We start from the raw sequence: 26,131 nt of genomic DNA on the forward strand, positions 1-26,131 counted from the left end.
ACGAAGAAGAACGCGGCGGAATACTCAGCGAGGTGCGGCGGAGGTGCGGCGGGCGTGTGGCGGTGCGGACGGACGCGGAACTTCGGCGGGGGTGCGGCGGAGGTGCGGCGGGCGTCGAAGAACCTCGACGAGGCTGGGCGGACGGCGGAGGGGCACGGGTGGCGGCGGATCTGACGGATTGCGGCGGCGGCGCGCGGGTGGCGGCGGCGGCGCGCGGGGGAAAACGGGTGGGGGGAACTGAAATGTCCGCGCGCGCTTTCGGAATTGGGATGCTGGCTTCGCCCACTATCCCCGCTCCCACCCCGCACAAGTAGGGGGCGAGGACCCGCCCCGTACTCGAAAACAGCAAAAAACGATTCGGGGGCCGTTTTTACGGGGCGTGCTAGACGGCCGGGTAGACGCGAAACCCTCAAACCGGCGGTTATTATACGGATTTGCCCCTTTTACGGGGTCTGTTAGACCTGCTCTAAGTCGGTACAGATGGTCCGCCATCTGCTACGACCGTCGCGGAATGGAACACCGTCGCCGGCGTCGTTTTCTGGTCCGGAGGGACGGACCGCTTTGCATGTCGCGGCGACTGCTGGCAAAGGTACGTCGACTGACAAAAACCACAGCAGAATACTACCAGAAGGTACTTGTTCGGCTCTTTCTTTTGTTGCGATTCGGTACTTGTTCGACATTGTTATCTTGTTTGTTCACTTGACAGTTGACAAAAAGATTTTCAGCTTTTTTAGTTATGGGTGTGACTAATTCTTAGTTCACTCGGAACTAAGTTAGTTCTTAGTCACATGACGTCAAATCTTAGTTGCAATGCACGTTTCAACTCATCGTTAGTATGAATGTTAGTATGAATCAGGAAACAAATCTAACGCTCTATTTTTAGTTGGAACTGAAAACTTGTAAGAGCAGTTGCAACCCGGAAATGCACTTTTGATCCTAGGTGTAGATGCTCCCTTTATTCAAAAAACTAAAATGTTAGAAAATTTGGGAACAAAATTTGGCTCATATTGCTCACTTGCACTTTCATATGAAACCGATATTTTTCATGGTCTATGCAAAAAGACAAACAAATACCTCTCAAAATGCCTTATTTTAGCACCGGATTTTGTCTTTTTTGCACAAGCCACGCAACAATTCGGTTTTTCATGAAATGACTTTGTGAACATGTACAATGTAGAGATGTATGCTCAACATTTTCTTTTGAAATATTTTGACATTATTTAATATGTTTAAAATACATTTTAAATATACGGAGCATATGCACCCAGGAGCAAAAAAAACCCTATCCATTGCAACCTAACTTGCAACTCAAGTAATCACGATGCAAATCTGATGGTATAGGATTTGAGAACTAGAACTATCAAAGCCCTTTAGTTCAGTAATAAATTTTTACATGTGCTCTTTCACCTGCTGACAAGCTGTCGAATCTTCAAGCAGAAATAGTTCAAGCAATACTGGGCTGGGAGCCAAAAGGTCCAACCTTGCTGACCAGAGTTGATTCATCAGGAAGAACGCCTCTCCATTTTGCAGCATTTTACGGAGCACTTGATATCGTGAAGCTCTTCCTGGATGATCATGCTTCCCTCAGGCTAGCTACCATTTCTGATAACGACGGATCATTTCCTGTCCATACTGCGGCTATGGTGGGGGAAACAAGAACCGTCTATGAGCTCATAAAGAGATGCCCCAACTATTATGAACTGGTTGATAATAAAGGAAGAAACCTTCTCCATCGTGCTGTCGAGCATGGTCAGGACAGTGTGGTCCGCCACATTTGCCAAAATGACAAGTTAGCCATGCTGTTGAATGCCACGGATTCGGAAGGAAATACACCGCTCCATCTTGCTGTTCAAGGTGGATACCCTGGGATTGTAAGTTTACTATTGGCGACACTAAGTGTGGACATGGGCATTACCAACAAGGACGGTCTAACTGCTAGAGATCTTTCTCGCCTTGCAAGAGCACACGGACGGATTTACTATTTCCTGGTAAATATATCTTCTCTTAACTCCGTGATATACAACATCCTCATACATACATGTTTTTTTGCGAACACACTATAATCAAAGATGCTCACACGTACGCACACACACTCACCCCATGTTTTGCCTACTATTTGGTCATACTTTCGCTCCTCAACCTTTCAAGCCAGTTACATTTTGTGTCTCCGCTCACTGAAACGGTATAAGTATTGCCATGAAATTTATATTCAAGCTGCGATGAAAGACGCACACGGTTGTGTGCACAGTCTCCTACCCCTCTAGCGCCACAAAAGTCGATAGCATGCATGACTTCTCATTTACTCTGTCAGGGCCTATCTGGTTCAAAGAATTTTTATAGGATTTTAATCCATATATATTTTTTTAGAGTCTATTTGGATCAAAGAAATGAATCCTGCAAAGAAATTATGAATTTCTATCGTAAGCTACAATCCTATTATAGCATTTTAGCAGAGGTGAAACCTATTGAGAAAAAATCTCCATGTCTATAACAACTATGACATGTACTCAATCCAATTTTCTGCGGTTTTCCTACGGAGCAAGCAATTTTTTTATATTGATTCATGCGTTTTAAATTCATGTGAGATTTCTCAAATGTCACGATATTCTATCCCGTGTTTTTCAAATCTCGCCAACCAAAAGAGCCCCCGGCCTGCTATGCTCTGCGGCTCGCAGAGAGTACTCTCACAGATTAGCCAGCCATAGAGAAAATCTAGGTGATATAAAAAAAAACAGTGCTGTAAATCAGTATACTTAAAAGACTAGTCATGCACTTCTTCCTATCCAGATACTTAAAACCGCACTCAAAAGCTAGTATTCTTTTGTCCACAGGATCCGTGTGTCATTGCGTCAGACTGTCTGTATTGGTTGAGAGCACCAAGTACTCTAGATGGCGTTCTTCGTTTCTACGAGAAGCCCGCCGAAGAGGACGCCCCGGCGGAAGGAGATGACATGACAAAAAGCGGGACAATTGCATCTGTTCTCATCGCCACCGTGGCTTTCGCGGCAGCCTTCACCGTACCCGGGGGTTTCGTCGCCGACGACCACGCTCATGCGGGGACGGCAGTACTGGCGAGACGTTTCGCGTTCAGAGCATTCGTGGTGTCAGACACCGTAGCATTCGTCTGCTCCATCGTCGCCACCTGCTTCCACATCTATGGCAGTGCACGTGAGATTCCACACGGCCACCGTCGCTGGTACAACTTGCTGGCGTCTGGGCTGGTGCCCGTGGGATCGCAGTTTATGATTGCTGCATTTGCATTTGGGTTTCACCTCGTCCTTGGTTCAGTCAACCGCTGGCTCATCGTCTTCATGTACATCTTCTCCTTAGCTTCAGTGCTCTTCTGCTTCCCTGGCATCTGGGTGCCGCTGCGTCTTGGGCTGGGAAAGGTGGTGTGGCGTCGAGCCGGATGGAGAGGACTTGTCAACATATACGAGCGCCCGTCAAGCCTGTCGCAGTTCTTGTTTCTTTTCAGGAGGAGCTTTCTGTTCGTAAATTTTAGACGCCCATTGTTCGTTCTCCTCATCTCCGCTACGTTCGTTGTCGTCATAGTGCTTAGTATTGCCTTGCCAAACTACTAAAGTTATACTTTACCAGCTATTCGTGTGGATAATATGCCACCCGGCATACGCATCCTTTGGAGTGGCTGAAATCTAATATTGTTGTACATACTCCGTCTCTATTTATATGGAGTTCTTGTTCACATGATTTATCTTTGACTGTGAAGTCGATAAATATTACATACACGATACACCTAACATATATTTTCTATAATTTATACCATTGAGCAGAAACAACAAATGTGGCTCCTCAAGCCTTGGAGCATCTCCATCAGAGAATATAAACTTATTTTTGAAAAATCAATAACGGCATTTTGAATGTTTCAAAAAATTCTGAAAAATCCGTAGCTGTCAATAACGATGTATTATATCAACGTGCAAAATCTCAAGCCTTGGAGCATCTCCATCAGGAGTAGAACATATTCCCAAAAGGTAGTTTTTGGGAGTGGAGAGAGAAATATATTGGAAGTTCATGTTGTTCAATTGGAGTAAAACGGCTTCCTAAATTCAATTTGGCTACAAACACAACTATTCCAAAGCACGGGAAGAAACATAGCATTGCTATTACAATCTTGACTAAGATCACAATTGCACCAAATACATATTGAATGAATTTTCTTTCTCTATGGCATGTATTTTTTATTCTCCTCATCTTCAACCTTTTTTTGTTCGCCTTGTTCTTGTAGTCATCAACAATGTAGACGATATACAACTTCAATTGCGTATTTTGATCTTCTTCTTCTTATCTTATTCAATGTTTTTGATCGACTCCTCTATCTTCTGCGACTTTTCATGAGCTAGCTCGAGCTCATCTTCCAACTTCTTCTTCTGGTTGATTGTGAAGTTTAAATCTTGTAAGATATCCATCTTGCCTTCTTCACAATGCTTCAACAAGGATTGCCAGCCGCGAGCACCACACGCCTCACACATTGTATCCTATAATTTTGAAAAATTAGATCAAATTGGTTCAATTTGGGGAAAAAGTCCCCAAATCGGTAAACCCTATGTACTTACCACGTCGGTGATGTAGCTGATGCTAGTGGTGAATCCGGTTATGGTGCTGTCTGCTCTCATGGACCACGTCACCATGAAGGAGGCCACCGCGGGCTCAAGTTCAGCGATGACACTTAGGGGAATAGCAACGCCGACAACGACACAGAGGAGATGAGGACGGAGACGGGGGAGGGGGGCAAGGATGTCGTCTAGCCGCTCATGGGAGGCCACATGGCCACCAGATAGGTCCAACAAAGCTCCGCTCACTTCTAGCGGCAACAATGACGAATCCATCCTGGCGGCCACTCTCTCACAGAATAGGGCCAACTGAGGTTTGGTGGAGGTGTGGGGCGGCGGCGGACGTGGTGGGTGACGTGCGACGAGTTTGAGGGCTGGCGGAAGACGACGCCACTGGGTTGGCAGTGATGAAGCAGGAGGAGGGGATTCAGCCCTAACGGTTCCAGATTTCATGTGTGGCCTTTTGTGACTGAGAAAATGGAGGAGTATATGTAAGGAGAGAGGAGGGACTTTTTCTCCCTCAAAAAAATATTAGTGATTAGGTTCTGTTTTGGGATTCTGCTGGAGCCTATTTTTAGCCACTTTTGGAAGTGTTGTAGTTTCTAGGATTGGGAGAAAATTTACTTTTTTCTCGTGGAGATGTTGTTGTAACCTTATATTTTGGGCCACACAAATTTGCACTTTTCACTACTTGATAATCGCGGACTCTTTTTTTTTTTGAGAAAGTTCACACTTTTCTTCATGTTTGAACAACATTTCATCTACATCTACAATTTTTTCAGATCTTTTAGGAACTTTGAAATGTTTCGAAAAAAAATGAGCTGCATGTAGCTTAGGCCATAAAACGCCACATCATAGAGATATTTTTAAATACAATTTAGTAGCATATTTATTTTACATGCTCATCATAAGTGGATTTGGAAAGATTTCTTGACCCGGATAATTAAAAAAATGGTTGGGGTCTCATGTGTTCCTTTTGTCTTCAAAATGAGACTGCTAGGCACTTGTTATTTGAGTTCCCGAATCCATGGTTAGTGTAGTGTATTTTGGGGAAGATTGTGGGGACTTTCCTGTGTGGCAAAGTTTTGCTTGGTTTTATCGCTTTTACCTGAAAGGGAGAAAAGTTTCATATGTTTCTCCTTGCTGTGTTTTGTTAGGGGATTTGGAATATTAGTAAAAAAAATATTTTTCAGCATATTGTTCTCCGTTCTCCTATAGTGATGACATTTTTGGTATGTTCCTTCTTACACATTTGGGCAGGTTTGTATGGGAGTGAGGATGGTGACAGGATCAAGAAGGGAGCTGATAAAATGTTGCATCAAGTGTCTGCACCTCATTTAGGCTCCAGCTTGGTGTCATCGTCTCTCGCTCCACCCGCAAGGAATGGGATGTTGATGATCACAAACAGTGTCTCTTGATCGAAGAAAAGATGATCTGTGTGTTTTGGATGGTGTTGGTTGTTGTTTGTGTGGTTGGATATTGTACTTTGGTTGTCCAGGTGTTTCAGTCCGTGATGCTTTTGGCTACGTGGACCAGTGGTGTTTGTCTCTTAGCTTCGCTTTCGATGCCGAGATCATGCAGCGAGTTTTTCTACCATATAACCTGAGGTTTATTATGTTCCTTCCTTTTCCTTATTCCTACACTACATTTGCTGGTTGTGAAGCCTAAATCTTTTATTTTCGCTACGCAAATTATGGAACAAAGAGTTGGAAAAAATATATTAATTTTGCAGCACATAATCCTCATTCTACTCCAGTAAATGATCAAAATTAAATATATTTACTATTAAATTGAAATCGGATGTGATGGTTGGCGATGGTTCGTCCAAGTTTGTTAGAAAACAATACGAATCCTTGTCTGGTATGAATCTGTTAAAAAGGTGGTCATAAAAAAATCTGTAGTATTCTTGTCCCGCACGATTGCCGATAAAACCGGTGAAATCGGTGTCTTCCTGAGCATGTTGCGAATCTCAAAAATGTCCTCGACAGCTTCTCGGCGGCCACTGGTCTCGTCATCAATCTATCTATTATATACTAAAAGCAAAATACGGATGTTTAAATAGAGACACCACGTTAATCCACATCATCCTGATTATTGTGGTTGTTAGATCTATAATTTACGGTGAAGATTTAAAGATAACAAAGGTTACGTAAAATCGTGGTTGGCATGAAGCGGTCAAAGATGTCACGTATGGGGAGTTCTTTCTTTAGGAAACTGCCACGTACAACACAAAATTTGGCCAGAAAAAAAAAGTGTCGGAGATCTAGCAGGCCACGAACTAACAAGAAATACCCAAACTTCCATACGTGAAGCAATCAAACAGATAGGTTCTAACTTTAAAAAGGAAACAATAAAAAAGAGAAAAAACTAGATAATGCGTGCATCACTAGGACACTATCTACAATGTCAAGAAACAAAGGAACTCTGTCACGTACCGGCCGATTACTAGAAATTAGGTACATGCATGCAAATAATATAATAATGTCTACTGCTTTACGTACCATCAAACAAACTTGGCAAGTATTTTTTTCGCGGCAAGAAAATAATGAAATAATGTCTTCTGCTTTTCACAATTTTTTGCAACAAGAAAATAAACTTTTTATTTTTTTATACCAATCACACTGAAGCTCGGGAGCCAAAATAAAACTTCCCAATATATCTATTAACACATCTATATTTTAATACTGTGATATTACTAAGACTGTTGTATTTTTTGCAAGATTGTACATAAACCACTTTTATGTTATGAAAATATTATTAAAAAAACATAAACCACTACCATATGATTTCTCTAGCATTTAAAAAAAGAATAAGATTTTTTCATCATTTTTGAAAAATACGTGATTTTAAAATTTCAAAACTAGGACCCGGTCGGCTAGACGGCCGCCGATCGGCACACTGGCTGCCGACCAAGGTGTTCATTTGATGCATATGGTATTGCTTCACGTCGCTTTCATGCATACGGTATAATGGCTGACAGGCCTCACGGATGGTCGGCCACCAGCTATCGGTCGGCGTCAGGTCGACCGACAGTCCTAGATTCGTAAATTTTTGAAATCACGTATTATGTGTAAAAAAAATCAAAAAGGAATTATTTAAAAACATCGCAATTCCCTAAGAGATAATTTCATTTTCCTTTGTTAATTGTTTGCAACATACTAATGTATTAATTTACAAAATAGAGATAAAATTAACCAGTACCAATGTATGTATTTTGTAAAATAATTTCGCAAAGAGCTGCTGACCACCTACACCAGAGAACATACCCCAGTTGATGTAAAAGCCTCCTAGATTGTAGCTTAGTTTGTCGGTGTCCCAGCTCCAGCTTTTTATGTTATGAAAATATTACTAAGAAAACATAAACCACTACCATCCGATTTCTCTAGCATTTAAAAAAAAGAATAAGATTTTTTTCATCATTTTTGAAAAAATACGTGATTTTAAAATTTCAAAACTATGACCCGGTCGGCTAGACGGCCATCGATCGGCACACTGGCTGCCGACCAAGGTGCTGGTTTGTTGCATACGGTATTGCTTCACGTTGTCATGCATACAGTATAATGGCTGACAGGCCTCACGGCTGGTCGACCACCAGCTGTCGGTCCGTCTGGTTGGCCGACAGAGTTCTAGATTCGTAAATTTTTGAAATCACGTATCATGTGTAAAAAAATTCAAAAAAGAAATTATTTAAAAACATCGCATCTCTCTAAGAGATATTTCATTTTCCTTTGTTAATTGTTTGCAACATACTAATGTATTAATTTACAAAATAGAGATTAAAGTTAACCAGTACCAATGTATGTATTTTGTAAAATAATTTCGCAATGAAGGAGATAAATAGAAGGAAAAAAGGTTTAAATAAATTAAAATTATTTTTAACATTTTTCACTATAGATGATGCCCTCGCATTTGCGAGGGCCACCTCGCTAGTTTCCATAAAAGCACCTTCGTTCCCATCAAGACGACCAAGCCACGACCCTCACCATGGCCCGTGCCTTTGGATGTGTCGTCTCCTCCTTTCCCCAGACTTACCTTGGGCTCCCCCTTTCTACCTATAAGCTTAGGCCCTCCGACTTTGCCCCCATCATTCAGAAAAGTGACATGCGCCTCTCGGGGTGGCGAGCCGGTGTCTGCCCATTGGGGTCCGCCTTATCCTCGTCAATTCCGTCCTCACCGCCATGATTGCTCATGCCATGGCTGTTGGGCTCCTCCCCACTGGAGTCATTGAGGCTATTGACAAACGTTGACGTGCTTTCCTTTGGACTGGCGAGGAAACTTGTCATGGAGGTATCTGCAAAGTTGCCTGGGATGATGTATGTGTTCCAAAAAACCGTGGAGGGTGTTCTCTCCATCCACACCCAAAACTCAGCCCTCCTGACAAAAATCCTCACAAAACTCCACTCTGACACCTTGCTCCCTGGGCCTCCTGGTTTCGACGCTGGTACGGCTGGAATGACACGAGGGATCTTGGGGACTCCCATCATCTCGACACCCCTGTCTGGAAAGACATTGTGGCCAGGCTTAGTAACTTCCGTGCCATCACCAAGGTCTCCGTTTCCAACGGGACCTCCACTTCCTTCTGGGCTGACCTTTGGATTGGGGCTACCCCCCAGGACCGCTTCCCAGATCTTTTCTCTCACTCCACCCATCCTAACATCAATGTCGTTGCTGCTCTAGCACCCGACTTCCGCAACACCCAGGGACCGCGCCTCTCGCTGGCTGCAGAGACCGACCTGCGTACCCTTGCCAACGAGCTTAGCTCCGTGACCCTGCGGCATGATACCCCGGACACTCGTTGGGACCGCCTCGCTAACAAAAACCTCTCGAACAAATGTGTCTATACCAATTCTTTCAGGCATCTAAGAATCGAGGAGTGCTGCCCCTCTCAAGTGCAAAGTCTTCTGCTGGCTTGCCTGGAAGAAGCGTCTCCCCACTAATGAGCGGCGTTTCCGGCACCAACTCGGCAACACCGCTGCTTGTCTCTCCTGCTCTCAAAATGAAGATGTGGACCACCTCCTGCTGATGTGCCCCCAAGCTCGGGAGATCTGGAGGTTCTTCTTCCCAGACTTCGATACCGGGGGACCCTCCAACCTCAACGACCTTTGGATGACAAAGTGCAGAAATTTCGAGGAAACCACCGTCACCACCGCCATCTCCTGGAACATCTGGAAGCGAAGGAATGCCCGGACTTTCAACGATACCATTGAAGATGTCACTCTTGTATCCCGTAGATGCATTGAAGACATCAGGCTGTTATCACCAGAATTTGACCGGATCAGAGGTGGGCCGGGATTAAGATGGGCTTGAAGAATATACACGGAAGAAATACATGAATCGGCCTTGTATACAAAGTTTGGGCTAGTTTGCCCGTGTATCTGTAAATATAGTAGGATACGTGTCGGTTAGATAGAATTTGGCTCGTGCACGGTTGGGATTATTCCCACGTTAGAAAGTCTACGGACTATAAATATGTATCTAGGGTTATTGAGAAAAACAACAATCACGTTCATCACAAACCAATCTAGGCGCATCGCCAACCCCTTGTTTCGAGGGTTTCTTCCGGGTAAGCATCATGCTGCCTAGATCGTATCTTGCGATCTAGGCAGTACACGTTTATTCGTTGTTCATGCGTTGCTCGTGCTGAAGCCTTGTTGATGGCGAGCAACGTAGTTATCATAGATGTGTTAGGGTTAGCATTGTTTCATCGTATCATATGCTTTCGTCCATGCAACCCTTAGACGTCTAGCCGCCCTTACGCCTATCTTAGGTGTAAGGGCGGCACCTCGCTTGATCATTATTTAGTAGATTCGATCCGTTATGATTGCTCCTTGTTCTTCAAAGATTAGTTTAATATCTGCATAGTTAGGCCTTACAAACGGGTTGAAGGATCCAGTGGCACGTAGGGTGTGGTTTGCTAGCCCTAGATAAGATGTTCCGGGGATCAACTTCATGTTGGTTTTTAGGCCTTGTCTAGGGTCGGTTTATTATCACCGTGCGTGGCCGCCAGGCTCAATCACGCGTAGGATGTTCCGATTATGTGGTGAAAACCCTAAATCGTCGTAGGTCGTTTTAGCCACATATTGATCAAGCAGGACCACCATGTGTTCGTATACCTCATACGGATCATGGGTGGATCGGCTCCTTGAGCCGATTCACAGGACAACCTGAGAGCCGATCGAGGCTCGTATTTAATGTTTACGTGTATGCCATGCAGGAAACTAAGCGAAGCAAATCCATCACCTTCCTGACCGGGTATAGGTCAGGTGGCACGCCCTTGCACCATCATCGGACGTGCGTGCCGAGTCTTTGCGGGCCGTCGCTCGAGGGACCAGGGCCAGCCGCAGTCCCGGGAGCCTCCCGGCTCTCTCGTGTTGCCCGTCGCTGCTCGCCGGTGGGTTTCGACCGCAACACATTTCGGCACGCCCGGTGGGACAGTCTTCGACATCAACCGCATCGCCATCCGCATCTGAGTTGGCGGAAGGTACTCCGATCACGTACGAAGATCCGACCGAGGAGCTCAAGAAGAAGTATGACGAGGTCAAAGCTATCCTCGAAGCCGACCTCATCGGCTCTTTCCGGAGAACCCGCTCTCACGGCATCGGGTGGAAAGGATTCTCGCCCGAAGGCGCGCTCGATGGAGTGGACCTGTCCGCCCTTCGAGAAGAACGCACCAGGTCTCTGCGTCAGGAGATTAATTTCATGGTGGCTCATTCGCTGCACCGCCATTCCGAGAGCCTGGTGAACACTTTGGAGCGTGTCGCCCTACGGGTGATCCAGGAAATCATGAGGCATCAACACTCTCCGTCAGGACCTGCTCTAGGGACTCACCAAGGTGAGATACCACTCCAGTCCCGACCGCCGCTGCCGTTTGCATTGGCAGCACCAGAAATGCCGAGTTCACCGGCATTCGTCGTCTACAAGATCGGTGGTGACCCTAGTGATTACCAGTTCTTGTATGAGGCGCCTAAGGAGATCCCTCACGGATACACGTGCACATACGTGCCGGACTCGATAGCATCGGGCACTCACGAACCGAGACCGCAACGAGTAGGGACTTCCGGAACAGCGAGGAGGAACTTCGGGAACGGATCTTGAGAAGCAGACGTGGCTAGCTAAGTATGCCACTCCGACAAACCTTCAGAGCTCAACTCCTGCAGTTGGCTCAGAGCTTGAGAAGCAAGCGTGGCTGGCTAAGTATGCCGCTCCAGCGAATCTTCAGAGCTCGACCGCACCGCGGATCAGATCAGTACAATCTTGAGAGACCAGTTCGGCATGGTGCCGAAAAGGAGGGCAATCGGCTATTCCAAGCCGTACCCCAACGAGTACGATTTGATCCCACTATCACCCAAATATCGGCTCCCTGAATTCTCCAAGTTTAGTGGATCAGATGGCTCCAACTCAATCGAGCATGTGAGCCGATATTTGGCACAGCTGGGCACGATCTCAGCATCAGATGAGCTACGTGTGAGGTTCTTCGCACGGTCCCTCACGGGATCGGCTTTCGGGTGGTACACATCGCTGCCACCGGACTCAATCCGGACTTGGAAGCAGTTGGAAGAACAGTTCCATATGCGGTATCACTCGAAGCTTCCGAGGCTGGCATTGCCGATCTAGCACAAGTACGACGAAGCGCGGAGAAACGGTGTCGGAATACATCCGGCGCTTCAGGACCGTTAGGAACCGATGCTATTCGGCTCGTGTGACTGAAATGGAAGCAGTCGAGTTGGCGGTGGTGGGTCTCGCATCACCGATCAAGGATGTGGCCTCCCAAGCAGACTACTCTTCGCTGGCGCATATGGTGCAGAAGCTGTCATTATATGAACAGCGCCACCCAGAGGTATACCAGGATAAATTCAAGCGTGCGGTGGTCCCGGTTGAGGCGAGATGAAGATGAAGGCTCTGCGGGAGATCAAGAGGTAGCAGTGGCTGAATGGACTCGGGGCAAGCCCCGTGTCCTGCAAATGGGTTAAGCCACAAGGTCCTCCAAGAGGGTTTGACTTCGACGTGACCAAGGCTGAGCAAATTTTCGACCTCTTACTTAAGGAGAAGCAGCTAAAGGTACCCGAAGGCCACAAGATCCCCACGGCTCGGGAGCTGAACGGAAAGCCATACTGCAAGTGGCATAACACGTTCACCCATGCCACCAACGACTGCAGGGTGTGGCGTCGGCGGATCCAAATGGCGATAGAACAAGGGCGTCTAATTTTCAGCCAGTACGCCATGAAAGTCGACACACACCCCTTCCCCGCCGTTAACATGGTGGAGTGCACTTACCCTGGGAGGTGCCAGCCAGGTTCCTCGTTCAACATCAACATGGTAGGACCTGGGCACCACCCTGGTAAGGACGGAGACGAGGGCAGCTGCTCTCATAGCAGGGACACAGAGGTGGCCGTTCCACGCGATCGGCTCCGGCACGATGGCAAGCGCTACATCACAGAGGGAGAAGTAAAGAATGTGAGATATCAGCGACCTCTCTCTGATCACCTCCTCAACAAATACGTGAGTCAATACGACCAACGCCGACGATACGACAACGAAAAGATCGTCCGGCTAGGGACGCCGGGAGACATCGTCGGCATGATCGCGACGAGGAGAGATATGAGCGCCACGCCAAGGAAAAGTCAAGAGAGCAAGACGACGTGGATAGGCACTCGGACCTGTCCCTTCTTCGGACACTCGCTGGGATTCGGGAATGAGCCGATTGCCTACAATCGGCAACGCGCCGTAATGTAGACGAGAAGAAGAAGGATGCAGCTAACGTGTCCGTGTTCAAACGCCTAGGGCCTCTCCCGCCTCGGAACAAGCACGCTGGGTCCTCTCGGGTGGAAGATCTCGAGGAATTAGAAGACGATGATGAAGAAGAAGAAGATAAGTACCACCGGCCAAGGTGGTGCCCTGATGGACTCAGCCGTTCCCAAAAGCGTAGGGTTCAGCGACTACGTGATTTGGAGGAAGCCGAAAGGCTATACCTCCACACGTTAAGGAAGGCGCGGCCTGATCTGGCCGCGAAAATTCAGCGAACTCTGGACGAAGAAGGTCGGCCACAAAAGAAAGAGTGGCGCCCCAGACAAAGGAAAGCCGATGATGAGACATCGGCTGGCACAAACATGGTGTTCATCCTTCCGGCGGAGTTTAGTGCTCCAGGATTAGACGAAGCACCTGTGGCACAACTTGACTGCGGCCCACGGCCAGTTATCTTCGAGAAGCCACGAGAAAGAAGCTACAGACACCTGAAGGCCCTGTATTTGCGAGGTTATATCAATGGGCAGCCTGTCAACAAGATGCTGGTGGACACCGGAGCGGCAGTCAACATTATGCCATACTCCATGCTACGTCGGTTGGGACGCTCTAGCTCGGATCTGATCAAGACCAACGTTACACTGAGCGATTTCAACGGCCAAGCATCTGAAGCACAAGGTGTTATGAACGTGGATCTGACCGTAGGAAGAAAAACCATCCCTACGACGTTCTTTATTGTCGATAGCAAGAGCACCTATGCTTTCCTGCTAGGGAGAGATTGGATCCACGCCAACTGTTGCACTCCATCCACGATGCACCAATGTTTAATACAGTGGGATGGAGATGAAGTAGAGGTCATCCAAGCAGATGACTCAGCCGAGATTTCAACGGCTGGCATGAACGTTTGGGAGACGACAGGCCAAGAGCCACTCTCAGGCATCACTTTGGATGACTGCGAGCGCATCGATGTGACGAAGGACGGGGTGAGGCTGGTCTTATCCACCGGCCTGACCGTGTAACAAGAGCAAAATCTATGGACGAATGTGGCAAGGCCGATCCTTGTGATCGGCCCCAAAACAGAAAAAGGGATAATCTTGTCTCAAGCATGTCACGTAGTTATACTGAAGCAAGACCAAGATGTAAACCTTCATTGAACAATTCAATCAACATGGAGGCCGATTCCGAGCAATCGGCCAAAATTATCCTCACCATACGTTCGCCCGTGTTCAACGTCGATCCAACGGGCGGCGGAAAGCGGAGATACGGGTTTACGTCGGCCGATGAGCTGGAAGAAGTCAATATTGGTCCGGACGGAGCCGATGTTCAAGTACAGTGCCTTGGCTAACTACAGAGCCGATATCTGCAGTTACCTGACAGATTCGGCTCGGGGGGCACCTAATCAGATGAACATGTGTGATACATGTGCAGTGAAATATTGGGGGCCGATAGAAAATCGGCCAGTAAAAAAAATTTCATGATGTACAGCCGATGCACAGCCATCGACTCTAGTACAAATTACACAGGATCTACCAGCTGCGTGTTCAAGGCGCGGATTTCGACCAAGTCGGTCTTCAGTTCAGCTTCGAGGCCTTCTGCTCCCTCGAGGGAGTGAACGACGAGAGCTTCCTCAGCTTCAATGAGCTGTTTTGTTGCCCGATCCAAGGCAGCAAATGGAGAGGCTTGCGGTTCCTGGCGGGCTCTCTTGATGCATCGGCTCTCTGTTCGTAGGCTGCCCTGCCCCGCTCTGATGGGAGTTTGGGAAACGGCAGGTTCAGTGGCTGACCTTTTCTTGGAAGCCGACGGTGGCAGGTCTGGCTGGTTCTGCGTGGTGGTTTTCCCAGAATTGCCCGAGCTCGAATCCCTTCGACTGGACTGTGTGTCCTCACTAGAGTTTTCTACAGTAAATGTTTGTAGAAGAGATACAAGTGTGCTGCAGAAGCCTAGAAGGATGAATGGAATCAGCCAAAGCGCGGGCGAAACTTACGTGCGACCCTTCTTCCCCTGGGGTAGGGCTTTGGTGTTTCAGAGTCTTCCTGGCAGCCACTTGCCTCACCGCTGTTCTCGCCTTGACTGAGCCTCGGGGGGCAGCTGACCTAGTGGACACTCTGCTTTTTGAAGCCGATTCAGGTGTCGTCGGCTAGCTCTGCATCACGACCCTCTTCAAAGGGTCTGGACCGTCCTGTTGCTACAAGGAGATGAAGGGACGTCATCGGCAAAGATATCTAATCTGAAGGAGACTGGATTTTCAAAAACAGCCGATGAACAGCCAACCGACTTTGGAGTTGCAAAGTATTATGGTCAGATATTAAAATACAGTCTGAATTTGGAGTCTGGCCTCATGGGCGTTTGGGGAGAAAAGTCCGATACATTGCTATCGGTTCTTAGTGCGGCAAATGGAAGACTTGAAATTGGATAAATGGAGAGTCAAATTGGAAGAACAATTCTTATTGATTCAAAGGAACGGCTTTGCAAGAAAGAGCCGATGGCTCTCAAAAGGATCATCCGATGCCTAATGCACTACTACTACTAGTCCTATGCTGCTAGTCCTAGTCTAAGGGCCGTTGCTGCCCTCGTCGGTGCTGTCGTGGCTGCCATCGGCGTTGCTACCAGCGGGCTCCTCGTCGCTGTCGTAACCTTCGGCAGGGGCCCCGTACTCCTCCTCGTCATCATCATCATCGTCATCATCATCCGACCCGGCACGGAAGCGCTTCATCGGCGAGTACTCGTCGGAGGAGGTGTCCTCCTCCACTTCTTCATCTTCCTCATCGGAAGAGATGTCTTCGCCCCAGAGAGCATCATCGTCGTCCTCCTCCTCCGAATCCACATCAATGAGGAACTGGAGGTCGTCCTCCCCATCGGTCAGGGGTAAGTCACCATCTGACCCGACGAGGGCCTCGGGTGGGCCATCTGGCACATAGTCAAATTCCCACTCTTGCTCGCTCGAGGAAGAAGATTGGAAAGAGAGGCCTGATGAAACGGAGGAAGACGAAGACATTGCGCTTGGGAAAGAGGGTTTTTTGGTGCCGATGGTTGGAACAGAACAAGGAGATGAAGAGGCGAGCCGTTCGGCACAGTTAAATAAGGGGGATATAGTGGAAATTTAATGCCACTGCGGTTTCCGAGGAAGTGATGTTAAAGCTATCAAATCTTGCAGAGAAGTTGATAAGGCAAGACATCATGATGAAGGATACTGCGACGGTTCTGCTCTGTAACGACATGACCCGACGAAGGAAAATCGAGTGTTTTTGGAATTATCATTTCCAAAACCAGGGGGCATGTGTTATCACCAGAATTTGACCGGATCGAGAGGTGGGCCGCGATTAAGATGGGCTTGAAGAATATACACGGAAGAAATACATGAATCGGTCTTGTATACAAAGTTTGGGCTAGTTTGCCCGTGTATCTGTAAATATAGTAGGATACGTGTCGGTTAGATAGAATTTGGCTCGTGCACGGTTGGGATTATTCCCACGTTAGAAAGTCTACGGATTATAAATATGTATCTAGGGTTATTGAGAAAAACAACAATCACGTTCATCACAAACCAATCTAGGCGCATCGCCAACCCCTTGTTTCGAGGGTTTCTTCCGGGTAAGCATCATGTCTGCCTAGATCGCATCTTGCGATCTAGGCGAGACACGTTTATTCGTTGTTCATGCGTTGCTCGTGCCGAAGCCTTGTTGATGGCGAGCAACGTAGTTATCATAGATGTGTTAGGGTTAGCATTGTTTCATCGTATCATATGCTTTCGTCCATGCAACCCTTAGACGTCTAGCCGCCCTTACGCCTATCTTAGGTGTAAGGGCGGCACCTCGTTTGATCATTATTTAGTAGATTCGATCCGTTATGATTGCTCCTTGTTCTTCAAGGATTAGTTTAATATCTGCATAGTTAGGCCTTACAAACGGGTTGAAGGATCCAGTGGCACGTAGGGTGTGGTTTGCTAGCCCTAGATAAGATGTTCCGGGGATCAACTTCATGTTGGTTTTTAGGCCTTGTCTAGGGTCGGTTTATTATCACCGTGCGTGGCCGCCAGGCTCAATCACGCGTAGGATGTTCCGATTATGTGGTGAAAACCCTAAATCGTCGTAGGTCGTTTTAGCCACATATTGATCAAGCAGGACTACCATGTGTTCGTATACCTCATACGGATCATGGGTGGATCGGCTCCTTGAGCCGATTCACGAGGACAACCTGAGAGCCGATCGAGGCTCGTATTTAATGTTTACGTGTATGCCATGCGGGAAACTAAGCGAAGCAAATCCATCACCTTCCCGACCAGGTATAGGTCAGGTGGCACGCCCTTGCACCAGCATCGGACGTGCGTGCCGAGTCTTTGCGGGCCGTCGCTCGAGGTACCAGGGCCAGCCGCAGTCCTGGGAGCCTCCCGGCTCTACTGTGTTGCCCGTCGCTGCTCGCCGGTGGATTTCTGACCGCAACACAGGCTTTGGGCCCATCGCTGTAACACCCCCCCTCCCTCTCTCTTAAGAATTGGCGTAATAGGTTTGACCCGCCTTGAACTCCTTTAGGCCCCGGTTTCTCTTTTCCCTCCAAAAACTTTTGTAATGATCCCAGGTTCTTGGTTTCTATAAAGTTGTTCAGGCTGGCGTAAGCCCGCCGTAGCCCCGGTTAGAAAAAAATCTGCGTCTTCATCCTCTGCGCAAGTGCGGACCCTGATGAGCCGAGCGGTCTCCGGATGACCACGGCCTGCTCGGGCTCCTCCGCGCAAACCCAAAGAGCTCGAGGAGGCTGATAGTGGCGCGTGACACGCGTCCTCCCCGTGGCTGCTAGCAATGTGTTCAGGGCCCACCCAGTTTACCTTATCGTTTCGGAGCCATCGTCTTCCCCACGATCCGTCTCTCTCCTTTCTCTTCGCTGCCGCTTCCATGGCACCTGCCCGCTCCGCCCCAAATTCGACCGCGAGCTAGCCACCTCACCGTCCTCCTCCGCGCCACCAAATTCCAGTATAGCGACGACGACGACGTCGCAATCCCCAGTGGGAGATCGAGCTCGGAAAATCCATGACCTTCGACAAACTTGGCTCGCGCCTCTACATCGTCGACCCAACCGGGGGATGGTCTCCTCCAGGCTTCGAAATGATGCTGCTGGATTGGTTGCTATAAGTACCGGCGGCGGCGGAGCCTCGCAGCATCCGCGGTGGCCAATGGTAGCACCGGCGGCGGCGGGTCGCAGCATCTGCGGACTGCGGCAGCCGGTGGTAGCACCGGCGGCGGTGCTGGTGGGAGGCACTGCTCCCACGCTTGGCCATCAATGCTTCAATTGGCGGTAGGACCTGCTCCCACCGGTAGCCGGCGTTGCTCCCACGGGCGGCAATACATGCTCCCACGAGTGGAGGCGTCGCTGCTGCGGCTCGTCGCGCGACGAGCCCCTGCAAAGGGCGGGCACCGGAGCTGCAAGCCCCCGTCCCGAGAGCTGCAAACAGCGGCCGACGGCGCTGCAAATGGCCGTCGCCGGAGCTGCAAATGGCGTTGCTAGGAGCTACAGTTGCCCGCCACAAGTGCTGCAAGGGAGAAACAGTGGTGTGATGGGTGTCTTCTCCGACGATGGCGCGGTCGGCGGTGCTTCTCTCCGACGACGAGCGGCACCACGTGCGTGCGTGGGACGCTGATGCTACCATGGAAGAGTTGGGTGCTGGGAGCGCGAACGCGGTGCTTCAAGCCAGGGTCGCAAGCTGGAAAGGCGGAGGTATGGATTTCGTCGGTTGTGCTTCCGGCAGGGACGGCGGTGATTCGGCGAGGGCGGCGGTGCTGCCGTGGAGGGCGGCAGTGCTACCTATGCGAGCGGAGTTCGGGAGTACGGCGCTGCCAGATCCCCTGTGCGTGGGTTGTTTTTTCTATTTTTTCTTTGTTGGTGGGTGTATGGTGTAGTTGGACACGTGTGAAGCGCTCGATTCGGAGGTTCCGCTGTTTCTAGCCTCCGAAGGATTCTCAGTGCTTCCCTTAAATAATATACGCCATATAATATGGACATAGTAATTAAGTATTCAGAAACATTAAACATGGGCTGCACAGGCCAACGGTAGTTTCTTTTTTTTTTTGAGAAACACAGTACAAACGCAGGCGCTCACATACACGCGCATACACTCACCCCTATGAACGCACACACGCACACCCTACCCCTATGAGCACCTCCGGAAGACCGAGTCGGCGGATTGGATCTTGAAATTGACGAAGTCACCACAGGCGCCTCGCTGTCGACGGGAACGTCGCCTCCCACTGAAAGAATATTCGCGCTTTATGAGACACACGGATGTCAAACCTGCGGGTTTGAACTGCAGTGGTGAGAGTACAACCACCCTCTTAACCACCCAATCTGAGGTTGGTTCTCAGGCCAACGGTAGTTTCAGTTGTGATAAGATTACCGTTCACGGAGGCGAAATGGCTCCTAGAATGGTAAATCTAGAGCAGCTTATTCGAAAACATTTACACATGTGCTTACAGAATTTTCCCAAAGAATAATTTTGTGTACTGACTAAAGATCACTGCATTTTGCATGCTCGAACGACAAGACGCCCCCCTCGAGATCGTAGAGGACGTGCATGCTCTGCTGCTGCAGGCTGCCCAGCACCGACATCCCCCGCATGCTCACCACCCCCAGGCACGCCACGCCGCCGCTCCGGTCCTCCACCACGTAGCTCTCCCTCGGAAGCGCCATGTCCGCGCCGTCCAAGTGGAACACCAGGCGCGGCACCTCCACGGCGTCGGTCCTCCCCTCCGGCGCGGCGAAGCAGAGGCTGAGCCCGAGGTGCGCGCCGCTGGCCAGCGGGAGCCCCACCCGTGTCGCGAACGCGCGGGCCAGCACCACGAACGCTCGCTCCTCCAGCGCCGTGAACGTCGTGCCGGAGTCGATGATGAACCCGCCGCCGCCCATCGGGGACACCCGGAACACGGCGGGGTCGATCGGCAGCAGGGTGTCGCCGACGGTGATCCCTTCCAGGTTGAGGTAGTAGTAGGAGCTCGTGCGCCCGCCACCGGATGGGTTTGGCGCGAACGGCGTGGACTTGGCGGAGGTCGAGAGGGCCACCACCGACGGGCCGAGGAAGAGAGGGCTCGATGTCTTGTCTTTGAATGGCGTGAAGCAGTAGGAGAACCTCGTGACGCCCAGCTGAGACACCAGCGACAGTGGCCCCCTCCCCATGCCGACCAGACCAGACGAGTTGTCCGTGCTGCCGTGGTTCTCCGTGCCGCAGCCGAAGGCGATGCCGTGCAAGGCGGCGCCAGACTTGAAGGTCAACGTTTCCGTGGCGAGGACGCCGTCCGTCGACGTGCCGTCGCCGTAGGAGAAGTAGTACGGGCAGCCGCGCTCGGGCGCGGAGCAGCGCGAACTCGGGTCGTCGCAGAGCGGGGAGCGGCACGACACGTTGGCGTAGGTGGCGGACCTGGCCGGCGCGTACAGCGGCGCGGGCTGCGGGAAGCACTTCCGGCAGGGCGCGTCGCACTGCGTCCAGATGAGGTCGCTGCCCGTGTCGAGGACGGCGGTGAGCGCGAGCGGCGGCGTGCCGATGGCGAGGTCGACGAGGTACGTCGCCGTGCTCGCGTGCACTGACGCCGTTCCTTCAATGCCGTCGCCCTTGAGCGTTGCAGTGGATGAGATGCCGGTGTCAAGCAGGCCGTTGACGCGGCGGTGGCTCCGTTCGGCGGCGCGGCGGATGCGCTCGGTCCCCGTGAAGTCGCCGCGGGTGTCTGCGTGACTTAGCTCCAGACGGATGCCACGGCTCGAAACTGTGGAAATGGCAACCGACGGCAGCAAGAGGAGGAGCCAGAGGAGAAGAGTGCTCCCAGCTGAGGCCATTGTTCATAGAAGTGGAGAAGAAATGAGAAGTGGCGTGGCACTACACCTTGTGTTGCCTTGTTGGTGATTTTGGGTTCTACCATAGCTCGTTCTTTGGTGGTCTGGTTGATATGTTGAATTGTGGAATGACGATCTATTCTCGAGGAATCATGGATGGTGGCTCCGAAGTGCATCCCACGTCGCTACAACCTTGACCTCTGCCTCTAGCTCCACTCTTTTTTTTTTCTTTTTACATGAGGTGCCTGCCTCAGTGTTGATCCATATACTACGTGCGTTAAATAAATTGAGCAACAAAATTTTGAGATGAACTTTGACAAAAAAAATTGAGCAACAAAATTTTGATCATATAATACGTAATTTGTATCATTAGATTCGTGTTGACAAAATTAATAGTACTAATTTTATAACAACAATTTTTATATATTTAAAGTAATTTTAGTCAAAGAAAATAAGAGAAAGTCCATATTACACCCCTAAACTTATCCTGGAGTTTAGTTTATAACCCCAAACTTTGAGTTGGTTCATATTTCACCCTCAAACTTTAAAACTCGGACTTACCGCTTCCTCCAATTTAATCTGGTTTTTCCTGCCACATCAGCATTTCTTTTGAATGTATTTTTTTCCAGAAAATACAACATCTACATGTATTTGCATACGTCCCTCGTACTCGTATATGCATGCGGTAGAAAAGCTATGAGAAGCGGCGGTCGCCCTAGTTTACTCTTCTATTCACCTGAGACATTATCCATCGGAACGTCGTCTTCACCGTGTGCCAGCTAGATAACGGCACCACCGGATCCTGCAAAGGCCGCCCTGCTCAGGACGCCACCCGCTCCTGCCAGGCCGGTGGCTGCCAGCAGTCGAGTCTGAAATTGCCCAGGATCGTGTTACATCGCCCAAGATCTGGTATATATAGAATGAGCTGGTCTTAGGTAGGTCTTAGGTAGATTATGTGTGAACAAACGAAACTGATTGCTTGTTTTTTGAACGGGTAAGCCCCAAAATGCCCGGAAGCTGCCATTAATGCGGTGAACAAATTACAAGGAGGACCCTTAGAAAGTCTAGGATTACATCTAAGTCCTCAAAAATGCAAACATAACCCTAGAAAGTAAAAGTAGAACGCGATCCGGCCCTTCATCTTCACCGCCACATGAACTAGACCTTCCGACGCAGGCACCGGCGATGCCACCGGAGACAAAACCACTTGGGGCATGGCCAGCGAGCATCCCTGCATCGAGGTCATGGAAAATCCTCACAAACCGGAGGAAGAAGCACCACATGCCATAAGATCGCTTGGTATCGGAGCGGCCTCTCTGGCCACAGATATCGCCGGCAAAAGATTGTCGTTGCTTGGGATCTCCGAAGGTAGAAGCAGCTTCACGCAGGTAACCTGGTCGAGCCGAGCGAAGAGGAGCCACCGTCCGCCCAACCTCACCTCCTTCACCATGAGGGCGAGGAAAGGGAGACGGAGCGGCAGATCTGGTTGCCGCTGACCCGGAGCACACCTCCAGAACCGAATGCAGAAGCGTGCGTGATTTGATGAGATATGGTATTCCGACCTCGCCACCACCCCCCATGGATGTTGGAACAAGGAGAAGGCCAGCCATCTTCCAGCGGCGCATGACCACATGTTGGAAGTACTCCAAACCGACATAATGCCAACCATAGACTTAAAACCAACACCTAGAATCGATCGAAACCTAGACCTAGTATCTGTCAACTCTAGCTTGAGCAACCGTGTTCCTTGCGTCGCTCTCTCTTGGGGTATCTCGCGCTACTGCCATAGTGCGCCGTGGACTATTTTGTCTTGGACTGTTTCTGCGTGGAGTACTTTCGGGTTACGGTGCGATTTCTCTTCCTTCTATCGATGCGCCCATGACGCCGACTCCTGCCATAGCCATATGATATAGTGATGACCTAGGATCTCCTTGAGGTGGTTTGGATGCCATCAAAAATGCATGTGTTGCCATATATCCTGCATCTGGTGTTTTTCGGGATGATGTGTCCTCTCGTATCTATTGACATGAAGGATATGTCGAGGTTTTGAATCAGGTTCTCCCATTCTTTCTCGGGTATACCTGCCAGTCGCGATCTTGCTCGTGCGCGGGCGTCCCTGTGACTATCTCCTGAAGTCCTTGATTGTCGACTCAGGTTGGCCCTGCGCTCGCTTGATGCATCAGCTGCATCTTTTCTTTTGTCGAGTTCTTGTGACATCTTTTCTAAATCTCGTCTGGAGCAAGCGAGCTTGTACTGATATGCTTGTAGTGCTTGCGGCGTGGCTTGTGTGGTCATCGGCTCCGCGCCACTCATGGCTCTTGCGGCTCTGTCCCATGCCTCCTGAGGTAGCTGTACTTGTTCTCACGGCGCGGTTTCGATGTACTTGTTGCCAGTTCCGCACGTGAGATCTGCGGGATCGACGTAGGGGTTGCCCAAATCGTCGAAAGCCTCAGACTCTTCATCCTCTTGACGACTTGTTGCCAGTTCTGCGCGTGAGATCTGCGGGATCTGATGATATGATGCGGTTGTATTTTCATCATCCTCAGGGTCGGTGACACCGTCATAGAGATCGGCGAAGACCTCCCTACTAGCAGTAGAGTTGTTGGTGAAGTCGAAATTGGTGAAGACTCGGTTGTCGGAGCTTTCCGAGTCACTGTCCAGATCGGTTTCCGTGAACGAACCGAAAGTCATGTCATCGAACAGATCGGCGAGTGCCCCACCGTCGGCGGGTTCGGTGAAGCGTGGCGGCGAAACTTCCTCGTCGCCTGGTCCGACAGATGATGTTGATGATCCCGAGAAATCGGACTCGACCGCTAATGGTCCCAAAAAAATCGGTGCCACGAGACGATGCGATCCTTCTTTCCCGACGAGGAAGCGGAAGCTCCCGAACGTCATCTCCGTCGACTCCTCCAAAACGGCATATGCATGCAAACGGGCGAGAGGGTGAGGAACAAAATCGGCGAGATCAGGTTGGACTCGTTTACCTCCGTCCATCGCGTTGCTTGCTGTTGATGATGCCATCGAGATCAGGACCTTGCGACCTCCAATTCCCACAGACGGCGCCAATTGACGAGGGATTAACTCGTCAATGCCTACAGATTGTAGACTTAGGGTTTCGTAAGAAGTAGAGGGCAAGTAGATCTCGAAGGTTCAGCCGAAAAAGGTGGTCAACTCGAGGTTACGATGGTTCTGTTGGTAAAGATTCGATCACTCGTTTCTCCCTCGGATCCCCTTTATATAGGAGGTGGAGCCGATTCTTTTCGTGTCGTACAAGTTACAAACTACCCGAGGCCTATTGGGCCTTTCCTATTTTGATACAATATTCCTACTACAACTCTACTTTTCCTTATCCGAAAATCTCTGGACTTCTGGGCTTCCAAAATTTCGGATCCGTGGGCTTCATGTCTTCTTTATATCACTAGGGTAATTTATTCGGCATGCCTGCTAGGCATACCTATGTCAAGGGGCGCCAGGCGGAAGGTGTGAGGGAGAGCTCTTAGGTATTGTTCACATGAGAGAGAAAGAAGATGATAGGAATGAATCCGATTGCTTGAATACCATCAAATTGATGACTGGACCAGATAGCAGGGTCGAGGAGGCGGCCTGGGCAGCAGGTTGTACGTGCGACATCCTGGGCATGGAGCTGTATCCAGGCGGTCAAATTAATCGGAGGTAGCGCCGCCACCGCACCAGTAGGGAGGGTGCCATCTTAGTACGGTCTGGCTCTAGCACCGGTGCCGCACGCGCGCACGAACGACGAAGACAAAGGTGTGGCAGGAAAAACCAGGTTAAATTGGAGGATGAGGCATATCTGATCGATTCTCAATGTTTGAGGGTGAAATTCGAACCAACTCAAAGTTAGGAGTTGTAAACTGAACTCTAGGACAAGTTTAGGGGTGTAATATGGACTTCTCTCAAAAAAAAAAAAACACATAATACGAAGATGTCTTTATTCATTAAAATGGAAGGAGGGGAAGGCCCGGCTTACAATTCAGTGTTATATTTGTAACTCAGCCGAGCCACGAACCTTTTCCTCTCTTGGAAACCAACTGAGGCATCCTCAATCAAAAAAAGGGAAATCAAAATACACCTTTGGTACAAAATTCATAAGGCGGAAAAAGTAGAATCTTAGTCAAGTATAATTTCTAAGTTGGGACTTTTATGACACCTGAACCCTTTGACGCAACATTCCTTGTTTCTACAAGATCTGAGGCTTCGTTTCGGGGCGGTTGTAAATTGAAATGTTGCAGTTTCTCTACACAAGGGAATAAAATACCGGGATCATAAACGACCTATCTATGGGCAGTCGATGCTAAAATCCTCTTAGCAGCGAAAGTCTACATGACACGATTGCTCCTCCTTCCAAGTGTACTAACGTCGAAAAGGCGCAGGCTATGATACGGCACCATCACCACCAAGATGTTAAGAATTTTCTCACTGAAGAGGATTCGTCATGTGGAAGTTCTTGAAGGATAGGTTCTATGGCCCGTCGCAAAAGGATGCACGTGATGCTTGGGTGAAGTTGCGCTTCTCAGATTTCGCGGATGTGGGTTGGGTGGGTATAATTCAGGTCTCCATGGTGCAGCCTCTAGACTGAAACTCTCTGGAAGAGAGATAACTGAGAATGACATGATAGAGAAGACTCTGTTTACAATATAATGCATCCAAGGAACCTTCAGCTCCACCGGCAGTATCGGGCTAAGTACTATGATCTGCTTTTAATGCTGAAAGTGTATGAACAGAAGATCCTGCTGCTGATGAAAGATCGTTAAGTTGAACTGTATCATCCTACCATGGTGAAGACTGAAGGCAAGCTAGCTACTTTCTTTGAAGTGATGCGGATTCGAGCTAGAGGATATGGAGATCAGGAATAATCGATCCCATTTAACTATATTTTGACCTTTTAAATCGATCTATCTATGTCAGACATACTCGTACAAGTTACTAAGTTAGCATTCTGAGCTCGTCCAAAGAATTTTAAGAATCGGAGCTATACAAAACTGATGAAAACA

The 26,131-nt window shown here is 49.2% G+C and overlaps 2 protein-coding genes across 2 annotated transcripts in view; both read right to left on the reverse strand.

Annotated features, from left to right (window-relative positions):
• Positions 1-19,802: 19,802 nt before the first annotated feature.
• LOC124672647 (aspartic proteinase nepenthesin-1-like) lies at positions 19,803-21,122 on the reverse strand. The gene has a single exon (XM_047208846.1). It carries the CDS (start codon positions 21,120-21,122, stop codon positions 19,803-19,805), a length of 1,320 nt encoding a protein of 439 aa, XP_047064802.1.
• Positions 21,123-22,374: 1,252 nt separating this feature from the next.
• Positions 22,375-26,131, reverse strand: part of LOC124672648 (aspartic proteinase nepenthesin-1-like) — a 5,190-nt gene continuing 1,433 nt past the window's right edge. Inside the window, exon 2 of the mRNA XM_047208847.1 lies at positions 22,375-22,627. Within this exon, the coding sequence (XP_047064803.1) occupies positions 22,375-22,627 (253 nt within the window). The remainder of the gene's footprint in view (positions 22,628-26,131) is intronic.

This window comes from Lolium rigidum, chromosome 7 (genome assembly GCF_022539505.1).
Source record: "Lolium rigidum isolate FL_2022 chromosome 7, APGP_CSIRO_Lrig_0.1, whole genome shotgun sequence".
Taxonomy (NCBI): Eukaryota; Viridiplantae; Streptophyta; class Magnoliopsida; order Poales; family Poaceae; genus Lolium; species Lolium rigidum.

Excerpts from the sequence above, each read along its gene's own strand:
- LOC124672647 (XM_047208846.1), bottom strand. The coding sequence starts at position 21,122 with ATGGCCTCAGCTGGGAGCACTCTTCTCCTCTGGCTCCTCCTCTTGCTG.